Here is an 18,682-nt window from a genome sequence, read left to right on the forward strand (position 1 = left end):
CTAGTGGATGGACTATGAGCTAGACAAGACATTTAAAATGATAAATTATTAGGTAACCATTGCAATCACTTAACATTTTATTACACTGCAAAATAAATAGCAGCATTATATTAAGTACAGTCGAAGAGTACGTACAAGTACACAAGTACTGCAGAATAATACTAATAAATTAACTATGTCACACACCTGTTTCACTGAATTAATCTTCAACACGAAGTCTTACGTACTGTTTCGTTATACCTATACGTAGTCAGAAGCATTCAGTACCACGATTTCAATTCTGCTTGATAATTTACTAAAATAATTTAATTCTTCTTTGTTTCAGCGTGGGATCGCTGAGTGCGCATTATTACTCGAGATTACGGCAAACGAGTATCGGACATCGGATTTACATCAATATTGTATTTAGTCGCTGTGCGACAGTGTACAGTGTGCGCCCGCGCCGATCCCCGCCGCCTCCACTTCATTCGGTCGCAGGGAGTAGACGGTTATGGTGGTGTTTACGTCGCTCTCGCATACTCGCAACCGCGATAACTAAACACAACAATTTTCTGTCGAACAATTAAATTAAACCACAAATTAATCTTTAAAGTGATCTTTACTAAACATTAAAATTGTATTTATATCAATATAACTCCTTACAATCGAACAAGTGCATTTAGTGTCGAGAAGGCTACATTCCAAACCGGTGTCGTTCTTGAATGGACGAGGTGTGTGCTCTGTGTGTGTTATTACTTACCGAGGAGTGACTGGTTTGTGCTCGTGAAAGCTCCCGCTGGAACTGTGTGAATAAACACAACATTCATAATGTAATAGTCGTCGACAATCACAGAATTATAAAGAAAAATGGCTCGAGAAAACGAGCGAAACTGTATCGAGACCGCTGCAAAAACGCAATCGGATAGATCTCAAGATGCGGAAAAAACTCTCAGTGATTGCAAACCTAACGGTCTGAGAGTGCGCTTCCTGGATGAGGAAGGTAAGACGGAGAGGACGGTCAGCGCTGACGAGGTCGATTGCAGCGTTACGAGGGTCAAGAAAGTACATATCCTTAAAAATAGGAGCTCAAGCGAAACGAGTATTTTACTGCGGAATCCATCTCTTCTCAAGAGGCGTTCCAGCGAACACCGCTTGGTTGACTGTCACACCGACAATCTCAACAATAACAACAACAACAACACGGCTTCCAGCGAGAATCTCAATGGCAAGGTCGAACCCTCCGACGCAGACGGTGGCGAACAAACCAAAGAATCAAATGGACTCTTCAAGAAGAATTGCAACGTCTACAGTGTCCATCAGGCGAAGACCCTTACGCCGGAAAGGAAGAAGTCGATACCGCTGATGATGCCGCGGTTGTTGGCGCACAAGCCAGCGGAGGGCAAGTCCATACTACCCGCAGAGGTCTGCTTGGCCGAGGGTCTATCGGGGAAGGACTTTACAGCGAGAGCTATTGGCCGCCTGTCCAGGGGTATCGGTAAGCTCCTGCGTCGGTCCAACAGTGTGCGGATCAGCGAACCAGACCCCGTCTACAAGGTGGCGTATCTCGGCAATGTTCTCACCGGCTGGGCTAGAGGTAAGTCCAAATAAGATAAACTTTATCAAGCGTTTGCCAATGTATTGAATCGATTGAATCTAGGTCAACAATTTCGATAAGTTAAGAAATATAAACAAATAAAAAATGGCAACTTCGTCTCCTGCGAAACGATCAGTTGCTACAATCAAAACATAATACATTCACTTTTGAATTAAATGTAATTACTAAATACAATCAACCCGAGGAATTCGGCAATATCAAAAGTATTGTAAGTCTTTATTGGCTCCGATAATCGTTTCAATAAGCTGAGTCGATTAGAGTAATCGATAAAAACGCGAATACCGTGCTAAACAGCAGTAATAGCCGATGTTTACGGTGTGAAAGAACGAGTCAATGAAACATCAGCAAACTACGACATTGTGTAACTGGTCCAAGGCGAATCACTCGACCGAACGATTTTGATCTTCAAAATCGGATACCAAACGATCGTACGCTAATGTTAATCGAGCTTAGAATCGAATTAATTGTCAAAATTATTCGATTATAATAAAATGTTTTTGCACCAGTCGTTAATCGTTTTGTAAGAAAAAAGTGAAGTAATCGTTTGGTAATTGTATTTTGTTTTATTAACATGCTATTATATGGCCATTCCAAATTCAAACAACAAAAACTAAATATGAAGTTAAATTGCTTTAATTTTCGTAATTAATTAAACTTATAGGTAGGTATTCAGTTTTCGATAAAGACAAAGGCTTGACTTATGAATTACTAAACGAGCCTCGCTTTACCACTCTCTTTAAATTAAAAATTAAAACATTATGTAAAGTATACTAGTCATTTCTTAGATAAGTTGATACATATAACCCCGAACCTACGCACACATTGTCGTATATTTTTATAGTGTGTTCTAATAGAACATATCACCTTCATTCGTTTAAAATAATAGAAAATTTGCAAGCGATGAATATTAAACAATCAAATTAAACATTAAAAATAAGGGCAACTATTATTTTCGGACAATAATTTATATACTATCAAGGATCTCGTTCATTGTCGTATTTTATTATTGCTTAGCAATCATTTCGTGATTGTCATCGACTTGACTGACACATGCCAAGGAGGGTTCCTTATAACGGTAGTCCCACCTTTCAAACCGGAGCGCGTTAGTGCTTCGCGAGAGAAACCGGCAAAGTGGTATTAGAGGTGTGTACCCGGCATTAACCGCATCGTGTGACTTAACATGATATTCTATGTGCTAGTCTGATGTATAAGCTATTACATTGCGTAGTTTCATTACAACACGTCCACTACTTTTTGCCTGAAAGCGTAACAAACATCCATCGATTTTCACGAGTATTAGTATTTGTTATATGAGCAGGTTAGTTGCGGATAAAATCCAGGGTGCCTACTTGACATAAGTAAGTAGTTGCCCCATTGATTCTGAGTGTTTGTAGATAACTTCAGTGCTAACACGTTTATGACATTCACAAAATTTATGTATCAGCAGATTTAAAATAATTTTGATTTAAGAAATAAAACAAACAACACTACGTCTGTGACGTCCACTGTGTGTCAGCAGACTTCAATTACTTTTGATTCAAGATATAAAACAATAAACATTTGCGGCAGGCAGTGGTTTGGCTCTGCCCCTGGCATTGCTGAAGTCCATGGGCGACGGTAACCACTCACCATCAGGTGGGCCGTATGTTCGTCTGCATACAGGGGCAATAAAAAAAAACATTTCATTTTTGTTCCTAGTTCCATTTTATTAAGCGCATTAAGGTTCGGAGTTCGATATGTTTGCATATTAATAACGTCCATCAGTATTTATCTTAATATGAACTGAGCACATAGTTGGTAAGTAGCCTTTTGACAATAACGACACAACTGATTGGATATCTTTTTTGACTTTATTAATTCGTTCAAATATCACTCCATCTAAAGCAATATTTACTTTGTCGTAATAAAACAAAGAATTTATCAATAACATTAGGCCATCATTGTACGTGATCTAACAGTATCATTCGTTATGTAACTTAACATGTCTTATATAAATACTGATGTTTGTTGTAATTCTGTTTTTCTGAATGTAAAATAATATGTATCAATAGCTAAATATTAAATATATCATTCATAATTCCGTAATTTTGAAGAAAAGAACATATTTAGTACCAGTTAATTGATCTCAAAGAGTAGTCAGTAATACATAGTGGCACACCATTTTGGCTGTTGCGCCATTCCCGATCCTGCGGACAGAATGGAAAGCAGTCGACGTCGTCCCAAACACGTCATTTCGGATCCTCCCGATCCACTAACGGTGCTTTTAGATACCTCAAGCACCGGTCATCGTCCTCGTCGAACCCGTCGATTGCGACGAAGGGCTCGACGAGTAAATTAACCCTCAGACACAGCCCACTGAGTTTCTCGCCGGATCTTCTCCGTGAGGCGCGTTTCCGATCCGGTGGTAGATTCTGCGAAGCACGGCTCTTGCTAGGGTTCGTGTTAACAACGTCGTCAGGTTTGAGCCCCGTGAGCTCACCTACTAGTTAAGGATCTGTGGCGGGTAGCCATCATACAACGCAAGATAATTGACAGATGCCTGAATCTCGCTTACGACATTTTCAAGATAAAGCGCATATATACAAGTTCCGAACAACAACATTCGGACCGTCGGTTTACCGAGCAATATCACCCGCTCGGTGGAAGATGTTCCCTCTGTCGTTAAGCTACCCCAAACTGGTGATCTGCGACGTGATGTGAACACGCAACCTTCTGATTCATCATCAGCGCATCAAGAACTTCGGTTACCACAATCCCCGCATTCTCGCAGATAAAAGCACGTCATTGACAGTCGTCCCACAGCAAGCCAGCATCGCAGCCTCGACAGGACCATCGCAGCCGACTCACCGCGCTTCCTGGTCCTACGGCACGTAACTTCACTGCCTCATCACACCGCTACAGTTCATCGCAGCCCACGTCCGGATCATCAACGCTTGGGGTCACACATCTCCGGCGTGGCAGCTCTGCATCACATGGACTACGCACGACACGCACGCAACATTCAAGCTCAGTCTCGACTCACCGCAGACTTCGAGCAGCACTGGCGACAATCACGCAGCATTCAGCTCAGTTTCGACTCACTGCAAACTTCGAGCAGCACCGGCGACACGCACGCAGCATTCAAGCTCAGCCTCGACTCACTGCAGGCTTCGAGCAGCACTGGCCCTTGCAAGCTAATCTCAGCACGGACAACGCTAACTAAAAATGACACGACCTTCAGTCTCGGAGGAGAGTGATGTGGCGGGTAGCCATCATACAACGCAAGATAATTGACAGATGCCTGAATCTCGCTTACGACATTTTCAAGATAAAGCGCATATATACAAGTTCCGAACAACAACATTCGGACCGTCGGTCTACCGAGCAATATCACCCGCTCGGTGGAAGATTTTCCTTCCGTCGTATATTCCCCAAAGATCCACTGATATAGCCTCTCAAGGTTATCTATCAGCTTAGGAAGGGAAAAAAAAAACTGTTGCGGTAATCACAATGTTTTCTAGTTTGACCGGCAACCGTAGCCAACCACACTTCTCAAGCATGGCTTGTTTTTTTTACAACATACATTTCAATATGAAATTATTAATCGTTCTTAATTGTTTTTATGATAATAATTGTCTGAAAGTTTCACAGTTTATTGTTGGTCATTTGCATTGAATGGAGTCACGTTGGAGTCAATGCGATGTAATAATAAAGTTACTTTTGATTTGAATACAAATCGTTTTAGTTCAAAATTCATTATGCCAAACTAAATTGTTGAAAGTTAATACATTTATAAAACTTTTTTGCAAAAACAAAATCAAAACCTTTTTTTTTCAGTTTTAAAACAATTACTTAAAATAGATCGACTAGCCGGTGTAGTGATATCGGGTTTAGCTTCCTTTTTATTTGTATTTTTTTTTGCTTAGGTGAGTGGACAGACTTACGCCCTCCTGGTGTTAAGTGGTTTCCGGAACCCATCGACATAAACAACGTAAATGCGCCACTCACCTTGAGATATAAGTTCTAAGGTCTCAGTATAGTTACAACGGCTGCCCCACCCTTCAAACCGAAACGCATTACTGCTTCACGGCAGAAATAGGCGGGGCGGTGGTACCTGTCCGCGCGGACTCGCAAGACGTCCTGCCAACAGTTATTACGCAAATTGTATTTTTTGCGGGTTGGATTTATATTACACTATGTTATTCCTTCATCGTGGAAGTCGATCGTGAACATTTCCTAAGTGCGTATTTCTATACTATTTTTATACTAATATTATAAAGAGGAAAGATTTGTTTGTATTGAATAGGCTCCGAAGCTACTGAACCGATTTGAAAAATTCTTTTACTGTTTCGAAGCTAAACTATTCCCGAGTGACATCTTTTTTGAAAAAATTAGGAATACTTACTAAAACTCCAATAATTATAATAAACCCAAGGTGTAAAAAAATTACCTAAAATATTCATTACATCGCGTGGCCTGCGAAAACTATCGATGATATAATAAAATAATGTACTACGACTTTGTAGAACACATTATTATTTACAAAAAGTGTCGCGACAGCATATGTCTAACTATTATAGTTATGCCGCAATAAGTGTTCTTTTATTTAAAAAAATAATACAACGTCAAATATCGTTGAAATTTTTGTTAAAGACCCGAGCGGAGCCGGAGCGGGCCGCTAGTCATTAGTAAAATTGTTATCTGCCTGTGGAATTCGAAGACCAGCACAATTGCATCGTTCGATACGAATGCACCAGGCGTTTGTCCATTTGGCCACGACGACTTCGAATCAGTGTAAATAATTTTTTCGCATGACTGCGTTAACAATTTACGCCCTATTTAGTGTTAAGTGGTTACGGGTGCCATTAGAAAACTTAATGAGAATGCCGTTATCCACATAGGAACATAAGCGCAAAGGCTCAATTGTTCTAAAGAACGACCCTCTCCAACGAATGAAGGAAGGTTGTGTCAACGCGTGCTCTGTCACTAGTTATGCAAATTATTTTAAAACATATTCAGAATGTAATGGCACCACAAGTACACATCTCGCGTTGCTACCAAAGTACTAATCAGAAGAACTGCATTCTTAAGTGTGAGCCTACGTGCCTTGAAACACATTAACTTTTTGTAACACACACATACACTACAGTAACGCAGTCCTCACCTGTAAGGATTATAGAATGCGGAAAATCACACATAGCTAAAGTTGGAACTGTAGATTAGATTACCACAGACATCTGTTCTCGTTAAGTGTGAATACTGCAGAGATCGAAATTTCGACTTTCATCCTCTGTGATTGCCTTGGCAAGGGCTACTTCCTAAAAGTTAAATTTTAGAAAAAATATTTATTGCGGCTTCCATGGGTGCGATCCGGCTATGTGGATCCGTGAGGAGGGAGGGGGATCCGACCAAGTGTGCGCGCTAGTGACCGATCGGATACAGATGCAATTGTAATACTTACGTGAAATTAGAGTTTATTTTGTAAATTTTGAGTAGTCACTTAACATTATTCTTGATCATGATGAACTCGAGCGATATGTTATCCATTTGACGAAAAAATTAAATGTTTCACATTTCCTTCTTCTTCCTCAACAAGATTTGAGTGTCGTTCTAAGCGGCCTAGTTTGCTTCTAGCTTTGGTGGTTTGGATAGGCTCCAGGAATGACGGTAACCACTCACCATCCTGACCACTGGTTCGTCTGCCATGGTAACAATACCAAAATCATTGAACAGTCCACCGTTGTTAAGAGTGCCGGATACGTAATAAGTGCAAGTGCACAAGTCGGAACAAGTATACTGAAATTCTGAAGGTCAAATATATTTAACAAATATGCTCTGACCGGGAATAAACCTCGGAACCTCTGTATTTAGTGTCATTAACCACTAGTCCAGCGAGGTGAACGCTTGCGAAGTCTGTCGCATCCTAATTCACAGTGAAAACACAAATGAAAGCACCGTTTTGCATTCGCGCAAATTTACCAAACCACTGGCCCTCTGAGTCTGGACACGTGTTTACATTGTCTCCAAGCATAGTCTACTCTCGGCCATGAGGGGTCGTGTGCCGGTGTGCGGGTGAAAGTAATCGTGCAATGCAGAATCTTGATCACTCACTTTTACTTTTCCGCTTGAAACGGACGTTTCGCGAATGCATTCCGACAGACAATCTTGCTGTTGAATATTTACATTGTGCTTACGGAAGTTTCGTATCCTGATTTTGTGTTTCGAAAAAGTTTTAGTAAAAATTCGTGCTCGGGTTAGTTAACTGCTACAGTTTAATTAGGAAGTCTTATGCTGAAAAAAACGCAAATTTTATAGGAAATTCAATAATTCAAATCATTTGGAAGTGTATAATACGTAATGATTTTTTTCTGCTGCAATGCTGGTCAATTTTTATTATGTAATGGAAGACGAATTGTATCCCGCGCGGGAGGCACCTCCATACTTCTTTATTTCGCGTTCTATTTAGAAAAGCGCCCCTCCCAAGCAGATCGCAGACCGGACGAGGACATTAAAAGTTAAGGCGATTTAATAGAGCCGCAAAATATTTGCAAGGGATAAAGAAAATCCTCTCGTTATTACTAAATCCTGGCTCAGGCGTGTATGCTGATCATAATCTGTATTAACTTGCCAAAGTTAGTTCAAAGCATGACGCTACTACATGCGCAATAACGTGATAATCACAATACACGCGCCGTTATCTACAGGGGGCCTGATCTCAGTTTAATTGGTAGCGGGGATTTAATGGGATTAAATTGAGTAATTGACTCTTAAGTCTTTGGATTGAGGGGAACGTCACAGGCGGATAGTGCGCTTTGTACGTTGAAATATTAGCAATTATTCAGGTTCATACGAATAGCACATTAAATGTGAAAACAATTATGTGAGTTCTCATTAACATTAGATTAGCTTTGAAAAAGGTTAAATTTTTCTATTTTTTTTGCAAACAAATTATAATTAATTTAAATAAATTAAAAAGATAAGCCTTGACACGGTTACTTATTTCATTAATTAGAAAACTTTTTTTTTCTATTTTCTTCGGTTATCGTACTCGTGAACGTGATTCAAAAACGTGGACAGACATATTATTATATGGTCGTTTTTGAATAATATATTATAACATTATTCATTCATTATTTTACTAAACTACTTAATGATAAGTTGTATTGTAAGGTTTTTTGTTAATTCTTCAAGATATATTTATTTTTGTAAGTCACATTATTTGTATAAGTATTAAATAATGAAGTTTTCAGCTATTCATATTTTGTAGTCAGCCAAGCAGTCACACAAGCCTACGCAGACACAGAATGTCAATATTTGTCTGTTTCTAACGTTAAAAGTACAGCTTTTTTAGTAAATGCATTTTACAGAAACTATTTCAGTTTCATTTTGTTCGTTCCCGCTAATATCCGAAGCGCCTTGGTCGGTTTTGGGGGGAATTTCACGGGCTCAGCTATCTAGCTGATGGTATGGGGCTTTTTAATCTTTTTATAACTTTGAAATAAATAGTTCCTATTCAAATAGGGAATGATTATTAATATTTGAGAGAGCCTCAGAAAAGTGTAGTCGGCTTAGGTAGTCATGACCGGGAATATAATCTGGATCACGTCATACAGTACTCAGGGTGACTAATTAAATGAGCGAGTTCAAAACGTCCTTATCCCCTTACAAATAAACGTTAAAACATTAATGTTCGTATTGCGGACCTCTTGCCCGGAAGCACGGTCGGCGATTATATCTTTCAACTCTTACATTTTTTTCTTTTGAATCGCATTCCAAGCATTGTTCTACAGCTCCCACAGACACGGTTCGTCTAACGTGTTAGACGTGGTCGCTCAATGAATTTTTACCTTTAAAGTGTGGTGGAAACAGTTCAAAATAGTGTAGAAATATTTTTTTAAGTTTACAGACAAGCAATTATATTCTTTATTGGAATGAGTTTAAAATTCAATTACAAGTGTACTATGATTATATTCATATCAGGTTTGTGTTAATTCAGTGTCAACCTCCGTGGGATCGTTAGGAAATGTTTTTGGGTCGTTTATGTTGTCAACTCCGATGCAAAAAGAGATGTATATAGTTATAAAAGTTTGAAGCATTATCTTTTTTTTGCCTTTAAAGTTTGATCTGTATGAACAATGAAATCTTCTCATTTCGTCTGATGATCAACAGCTCCATTTTTAGTTACAATAAAGAGATCATAATGTATTCGTCCTATTAATTCGCATGGCTAGTGGCATTGTGTTGGTTGCGAAAACGATAAAAATCATTGAACATCAAATCAACTTTTTTTTTATTGATTTAAATTTGCTTACTTATGCTCGTTGATGATGACGAAGTAACAATAGCAGCCAGGCAAGAGTAGGAGGCCTCCATCTAGATGGGCAGTCATCTCCTTGGCAGTACTCTTGGAGGATCCGAAATGACTTGTTTTAGGCGACGTCGGCTGCTTTCCATTCTGTCCGCAGGACCGTGAATGGCCGATAAACAGGCGCTGACTGACTTTATTTCCTCAACCTTTCGTATCTATGTTGTAACGATTGACCATTTAGAAGTAAGAGTGACTGTAACGAGACACAGTACGTTGTTACAGTGCATCGGCAGTGCAGTATGTTCGGTCACGGCTGAGCGCGCCGAGAAAGTACCCGTGAAGGCTACGGATACGCTCCTCTTGGTATTGTGTAGAACGAAGGTGAAACAACGCTCATCGGTTTTAATTTAATGTTAGCCGATAAGGCATTATAGGTTTCAGTTTTAATTGTGTTCTAGCGGTATCATCACGCGTGACCCCAATTCAAGGGGCAGCAGCTATTATGTTTGTGTGCGGTGGTTCAAAGTTAGGATCACAGTTAGGATAGATAGCTAAACAATTGAGATTTCACCTCACACATCTGAAGGTGTGCGTGCTGTCTGTCTGTTGGACTGTGCTGTGTCCTCACACTGTTATCAAACTCTATGATCATAAAATCTAAAATAACACGTATCGTACAATTTTTTATATTGCTTGGATTTGTGGACGAGCTCACGGCCCATTTGATGTTAAGTGGTTACCGGAGCTCATAGCCATCTACAATGTAAAATGCCGCCACCTACCTTAAGATATGAGTTCTAAGGTCTCAATTTTTACTGTACAACAGCTGCCCTACCCTTCAAACCGAAACGCATTACTACTTCACTTCAGAAATAGGCGGGGTGGTTGTACCTACCTGTGTGGTCTTACAAGAGGTCCTACCACCAGTAATTACGCAAGCTATAGTTTTGCGGGTTTGATTTTTATTACACGATGTTATTCCTTCACCGTGGAAGTAAATCGCGAACATTTGTTAAGTACGTATTTCACTAGAAAAATTGGTACCCGCTTGCGGGATTTGAACACCGGTGCATCGCTAGATACGTATGCACCGGACGTCTTATCCTTTAGACCACAATGACTATGTCATTAACAATGTCGAGTACAGATGCCCCAGTGACCACATTCGTGAACGCCATTCGTTGCTTCATTACCACATAGATATATTCTTCACATAAAATCAAAATACTAACTAATCTTAAATTTAAATTTGATGTTGTTGCTAACCGAAGAAAAGTAGTGATTTGTTGTTATATTCATGGCGTTTAATTAGTCGCTGTCTGCTGCGATTAGGGTTTACAAAGACGTTATAACTACGATAATTATGCGTTATCATGTTTTTAACGTCTTCATCATTGTTTTTACAAATTTTTCGAATGTAATGTTTAATCTATTAGCAACCGCTGCTGTTCTCCGATCGTTAAAGATATTGAATATTGTATTAAATCTATATATAAATACGTGAAGCAAAAACTTTGTATCCCTTTTTACGAAAATTGCGCGGACGGAGCAGTATGAAATTTCCCACGCTTATAGAGAATATAGAGGAGTGCAAAATGTTAATTTTTTTTTTAAAATATGCATAAAAATACATTAAGTAAATCAATAAAAAAAAAACATTACGCACACTGCCATGTAAAAATGAGGTCAAAATGAGAATAGATTAAATATTGTTTGTCTTTATTAATATTTGTCTAAAGCACAGTCTTGGCGAAAACTGTGATTATAGAAGTATAATAGTCTGACAATAGAACTCTATTCAATTAATTATAGTCGAATTTCGACTACCAAGTGACCACTAGTTCATATTAATATGTATATTGTATGACTACTACATAATAACAACACATTATTATTATTATTTAAAAGTCCTCAACGTGTATATAAATGAACATAAATGACAAAACATAAATGAAACAAGTAAAATAAATAATGCAAAGTGAATACATGAGTTATACATACATTACAAATAGCAATTTATTGTATTTATCCTCAGAGAACTACATTTTCGAGTTTCAATAGCTCACTATTTTATATTGAATCTGGATAAGTTGACGATCGATGATATCATGCTCTTTAAGTCGAGGATTATGGAAGCATTTACCAGAGCCAATTCTAAAGGACAGGACTAACAAAAATAAATTATCACTACAAGCAAACCATATGATCTACCACATTAAATTATTTGATAGGTAATTGTCAACCCTGCATACACACCGATATTGTTTGATAAGCCCTCGCCTTTAGTTTGGGTCGCTTCCAATTATAGTTGTCCGTAGGTCACAAGTCACCCGGTCGCTCATTGGTATCCATGATAACAATTTAATTGTACGTTTCTATCTATATTTAATTTAAAATGACTGTATTTATTACTGATGGTAGGATCTTTTGTGAGTCCGCACGGGTAGGTACCACCACCCCCCCGCCTATTTCTGCCGTGAAGCAGTAACGCGTTTCGGTTTGAAGGGTGGGGCAGCCGTAGTATAATAAAAACTGAGAACTTATATCTTAAGGTAGGTGGCGGCATTTTACTTTGTAGATGTCTATGGGCTCCGGTAACTACTTAACACGAGGTGGGCTGTGAGCTCGTCCACCCATTTAAGCAATAAAAAAAGATTATCAGCTATTCCTGTTATGAAATATTAATAAGAACATGTTAAAAAACTGAACAAATAATGATAAGTAATTATACCAACAGCAATTTGAAACAGTCGTTTGCCATTTTTGTTTTTTGTTAATACAATATATCTTAATGAACTGCATTTTTTATTGGAACTTCAACTTTAATTCGTTGAAATAAGATTCATCTTATCTAATATATTTTGTCAAGCCGGTTCAGCCTGTTCCTGTTATTATTCTCGAATATACCAGCTAAGATAGAATTTTTTTAAAGCCACTTCTTAAATCCAACGAAAATGTCTAAATTTTAATTTTATGAAAATAATCGTACACACCTACATGTTTTGTAGTTTTTGTTCGGTTACCTAACAAATATTTAAATATTTTGAATTAAATTACATAATTTGGTACTTAGTATCATATTAGTGCTACAAGCATAAATTACATTTAGTAGTTGAAAATCGTCTTTGCTTGAAAAATACAATCCAATTTATGCATCTCCTTGCGCAACCCACAACTTGGCTGTTTCGTTACCGCGGTTGATGATGCGTTATTAAATATTAAATATTCAGTACATTTATACGTTTACACATTTGAAGTAACGCGATATTCAATGTTTTAGCGTTACTTGGTTCATCAATTTATGCCAGTATTGCCGCCAAAACGAACCAAAAACCACTCATTGCACGACGGAACGAGTTACTACATATAAACGGTGAACTTGGAACAATTTTGAATGTTGGTCAAATATAAACAAAAGACAATGCATGTTTAATTAAATGAATTATTAAATTTATAATGTTCAGGTTTATGATCGGTAATTAAAACAAGACCCAGCTGTACTATAGTGAGAATCACTAACAACTCGACAGTTAGTATTGTCACAATAGGTTGTTTCTACCTGACATACAATAAATAAATAAACGCAAATAAAAGAAAAAAATACCTAACAATAATGTATAATACCTTCTACCGGATAAAGAAAAATTAATACCAAAAGAACGTAATTAATGCATTATGTATGTATATATCATTGCCATTTCCATCTGCTGTGAATACAATCTTTTGAATTTACATATTAACACAGAATATTTTGAACAAAAGTTGTATAATTAGCGTTTTTAGTTAGCCGATTCCGATGCCAGATATTTGCATTCCACTCAGACACATTTATATAACTTTCAGCGTCGATTTGTCTGTCAATTATTTTGGAACTCTTCGATAACTAAAATCTTCATTTAGGTAATGAAATAAACTTTAACGTTCCTAGCGAGCGATGTCTAGTTCATACAATTGTTTTATTGCTTAGACGAGTTTACTGCCTGCCTTGTATCAAGTGGTTACTTATTTATTTATTTATTTAAATAAGCACTGCCACATCACAAACCTCTAACATTGAAAATAAATTTAAACAATTTAATTTATGGCCTGATGCATGTGACAACAATGGCGTACATAGCATTGGCAATTCATCGGCTCGAAAATGGAATACAATAATAATAATAATAAAAAAAAACAGTACTATTTGTTGAAGTATTAATAAAAATGTCTAAAAATTACATGTCATATCAAAAAGAAAAGAAGAAACGTTAATACAATGTCAAGCAACAGCAAGTCAGTTATAGAACAACAAATGATTAATGATTAAAGTTAAGGTGCGTTTTTTCTCTCTTTTCCTATTTTGTCCCTAAATATACACGCAACTTGTCGTGGAACACATCAAGATCGGGTATCACTGTGATAAGGGAATGATACTCATAAATTATTCTACGGAGAGGTGCCTGCCGTCCCAAATTAGATTTTACAGGTGGGGTGTAGAAAATATATTTGAGTTTCCCGCGAGGATAGGTACGGGGAACCTTTAATGCATGGCATGTTCTCTAGAAAGTAGCTACACTGATATTGACCGCTCACGACTTTGTGGAAGAAGGACATGTCCAATAAAAGTCTCCGTTCACGAAGAGAACACATTCGAAACCTAATTAGGCGCTCCTTGTAAGGATTTCTGTGCGAAAAACCGCTAGAATTATAAGCTAAATGCCTAGTAAACGTTCTTTGAATTCTCTCAACGCGCTGCGAATGCACGGCATAATACGGATTCCATACAACGCTGGCGAACTCAAGATGACTGCGCACCAAAGTTTGATAAAGCAAGATTTTGGTGCGCTGACGCCTAAATCCGCCCGAGTTACGTTTCAAAAATCCGAGCATTTGAGCTGCTTTTGTGACAGACTTGTTAATGTGCGAGGTGAATTTAAGTTGACTGTCAACTATCACGCCAAGATCTCGTTAACTTCTGCCAGTACTGTACCATCAAGCTTATATTCCGTAGCAAGTTGCTTTCTTTTTCTAGTGAATTTAATGTGAAAGCATTTATTTGCGTTGAGTGTCATACTGTTACAGCGACACCATTGTAGGATCGCATCTAGGTCACTTTGCAATTGGCGACAGTCGACAACAGAAACTATGGTTTTGTATATCTTGAGGTCATCGGCAAATAGTGACACCTTACAGTGACTTTATCGACTATGTCGTTAATAAAGATTATGAAAAGAAGGGGTCCCAAATGTGATCCCTGGGGCACACCGGTATCTGCAAAATAAGTTTTTGAGTTAAATCCATTTACAGACACCGACTGAGGTCTCTGTTGCAAGTAAGACTCGAACCATTTCAAAAGTGGGCCATCCACACCGAACCCATATAATTTCCTCAAAAGAATTGAATGGTTAACTCGATCAAAAGCACTGCTAAAGTCGGTGTAGATGGCGTCAACCTGCCTGCCTGAGTCAACTTCATCAGACACATTGGAAATATAAGGGACCAAGTTAGTGACGATTAAGCGACCACGTCTAAAGCCGTGCTGCGAGTCCGAGATGCTACTGTCCACAAGCCGAAAGATTACAGGATAGACAATCGATTCAAATAGCTTAGAGAAGCAAGACAGGATGGAAATAGGGCGATAGTTTTGAACGTCAGAATTTTCTCCTTTCTTAAAGACTGGTACAATGCGCGCTTTTTTCCACTCGGACGAAAATGTCCCAGCCGCTAATGATCGGTTAAATATTAAGGACAGAGGCAGAGCCACAGCAGAGCCGCATCTTTTCACAAATACCGGCGGAATCCCATCTGGGCCAGCATTCTTCGCAGAGTCGATCTTTTTGATCGCTTTAAGCACCTCAATTTCTTCGATAGCCAATGAACACAATATCTGTTGTGGGGACCCGTAGCACTGAGATTCAAGCGTAAAGTTATCCGGAGGCGTTGAGCTGGGCAAGTAAATTGAGGCAAAATGTTCTGCAAAAAGATTCACAATGTCTGGGCCTGTTTTTACTACCTGATCTTTCAAGTTCATAGTTGCAGGTATGGATGAGTCACTACCTCTTTTATGTTTAATAAAGCTCCAGAAAAGCTTAGGGTTTTTAGGGATATTGGTTTCGATGTTATTCCTATGATCTTAGTAACATTTATCGTACATTGCGTGGCATCTAGAGCGGAGCAGACGGTATTCAATTTCGTCTCTTGGGTTTCTGTATTTTTTGAACCTTTTCCGAATTTTTTCCTTTTCTTGTAATAGTTTGATGAACGAGGTGCTGAACCATTTAAGAAACTTAGATTTATTAAGGGTTTGTTTCGACACATATTCGATCGTCCACTATTTTGTAAAATTTTATCAGCATTAAATCAATACTTTCACATCCCGATAAATTTGTTTGCCAATCAACACCTTTCAGATTTTAACCATGGATGGATAATCTGCTCTATAGAAGTTATATCTAGGCTTGCACTTGGGCTTAAGATAGACAACTTTATTGTAGGGCAAATTCAACAGTAGATTAGGATGCTGCTTATAGCATTTGCTCAGCTTGCTCGAAGGGCTCACAACATATGCATCTCGGCAGCTGGTTATAACCAAATCTAAAAACCTGTTGTCACTATTTGCAATTGCATTGACTTGAAAGAGATTGTTAATGAAAACAAAGTCAGTAATAGAATGTCCCAGAGGAGAGTTATAGTTTGAGGGTACCATATAATTACTATCCTTATAAGGGTCCCAACTAATAAAACCCAAGTTAAAATCACCTAAAATAACAAGATCATCGGCCCGATCGGCAATATTATCTGCGCTATCTAAAAAATACTTGAGAGTTTCGGTTTTAACTGGTGAAGGGAGATATACAACGCATATAGCAAGCTTCCTAGTACTTGAGCCAATGTTAATATGCAAAATGACCCACAAGTCCTCCACATTTGTTTCCCAACTCTTGACACGAGCAGACGGTATGTCCCTAGAAACAGCAAAAACCACCCCACCGTCGTCTTTTTTAGAATTACTACGGCTTGATCGGTCCCGGCGATAAACAATGTATCTATCATCGATCAGTTCGTGATTAGAAATATTTGAGTTGAGCCAGGTTTCAGTAAATGCAATAATCTTATAATTCAACATCAGAATATTTTTTGAAACCTCGTTAGTCTTAGTTCTAAGGCCCTGCACATTCTGGTAGTATATGTCAAGCATTGCGATCATCAAATACACCAATTCATTATTAGCAAAATACATTAACAACTTATACTAAAAGCTTAAGACTATCCACATTTTTAATTGCTAGAGCTTGATGTTCCACTGTTTTCCGAGCAAAAATTCGCCCATTGCGAACCCATACAAATTTATAAGACATTTCCCGGGCTTTTATACGAGTTGCAGCGTGGAGCGATTTAAGTGCCGGAGTCAAATGTTCCGAAACGTAGACAGGGCTTACAGTTCCTCCAATTCCAAGATGCTGTGTACAAGGCTTCCTCTCGGGATCCTTATGATTCAATTTACTGACCGCAGCCAAGATGTTATCACGGGAACGAGGACTGCGTAGCTTAACAATCATTGGCCGAGGACGTGGATTGTCATTACTAATTTTAGCAACTCTGACAGCACGTTGGATATCTTCGTTAGTGAGCGGATTTTCAATGACTTTGGATAATTGAATGACGGTAGTGACCAAATTCTCAGATCGACTTTCCGGGATACCATTTATTTCAATATTTGATTCTCTCATATGTAGTTCAACAACGTTCAGCCTAGCAGTGAGATCTCTAATGGTTGTTTTAAGCCTCTTGTTATCACATTTTAGTTCAGTGATAGTTGAAGTTTCACTTTCGAATTTAGATTTCATCTCTTCATACTTTGTGCTCATAAATTCAAGAGAGTCTCGGAAACCATCTATTTTGTCGAGCACATTTTTAAACTCGGTCACTACAATTTTTTTAATGGTGGTGTTCAAGGCGGTAGATATTTCCTGTTGTAGAATCCCACGTAGCCCATTTTCAGTAACATAATTAGGTTCCAGGAGTTGTGACGATCGCGGTTGCGGCTCAGGAGATGGTTGCGGTTGCCATTTCGACGGCGACTTTTGAGATGATTGCGTTGCTGCTTTCTGTGATGGCTTTGGCGGTAATTTCTGCTGCTGTTTTTACAGTGGCCTCTGCGATGGTTTCGGCGATGATTTCGTGGGCCTTTTGCGAACAGTGACATTGGATTGTCCCTGTACATCCTCTTCTTGACTTTTTGCTTCCGAGTATGGAGTCGAACGCACAGGAGTGTTAATGTTGCCAGTTTTTGGCTCCTTGCTGCAGCATTCAGGACACTTCCATGACGCTTTATGTTTAGTGTCCATTAGCTCATAATCAAAGGAGGCAACATTTGCACAAACAAGGTCATATTTAGCCTTACATCTGCAGCATCCAAGACAAGGGTCGTTGTCGAGAACATTACGACATCCAGAACATTCACCAATCGATGCCATTGCGGTTAGGTTGTTTAAAAATAACAATATATAAAAAAGATAAAAGAAAAGAAGAACCCAAAAAGTCAATGTCAATAGTGAGTTTCGAACCGGCGCCACACCGCGCACAGTTGTACGACCCGGCCGTTTCTAAAAATGGGCTATTAGTACACCACAAACTGCGGTGAAAAACAGTTCTAGTAGTGGCAAGTTTATACGCAGAAACAATGCAGTGACAAGTTAGATTTAAAAATTTAATAATTTGCACTATCACTTTGTTTGAGTCACTTAATCTATCTCACTCTTCTATTGATTCCAATCAATCACCACTATTATCTTGCACACAAATGTTAAAGTCAGCCACAA

At 38.5% G+C, this 18,682-nt stretch overlaps 1 protein-coding gene across 1 annotated transcript in view; it reads left to right on the forward strand.

The window, feature by feature from the left end:
• Nucleotides 1-463: 463 nt before the first annotated feature.
• LOC114252505 (uncharacterized) overlaps nt 464-18,682 on the forward strand; it is a 75,446-nt gene continuing 57,227 nt past the window's right edge. Inside the window, exon 1 of the mRNA XM_028186980.2 lies at nt 464-1,573. Within this exon, the coding sequence (XP_028042781.2) occupies nt 847-1,573 (727 nt within the window). The 5' untranslated portion in view covers nt 464-846. The remainder of the gene's footprint in view (nt 1,574-18,682) is intronic.

Source organism: Bombyx mandarina, chromosome 15 (assembly GCF_030267445.1).
Source record: "Bombyx mandarina strain Sakado chromosome 15, ASM3026744v2".
NCBI lineage: Eukaryota > Metazoa > Arthropoda > Insecta > Lepidoptera > Bombycidae > Bombyx > Bombyx mandarina.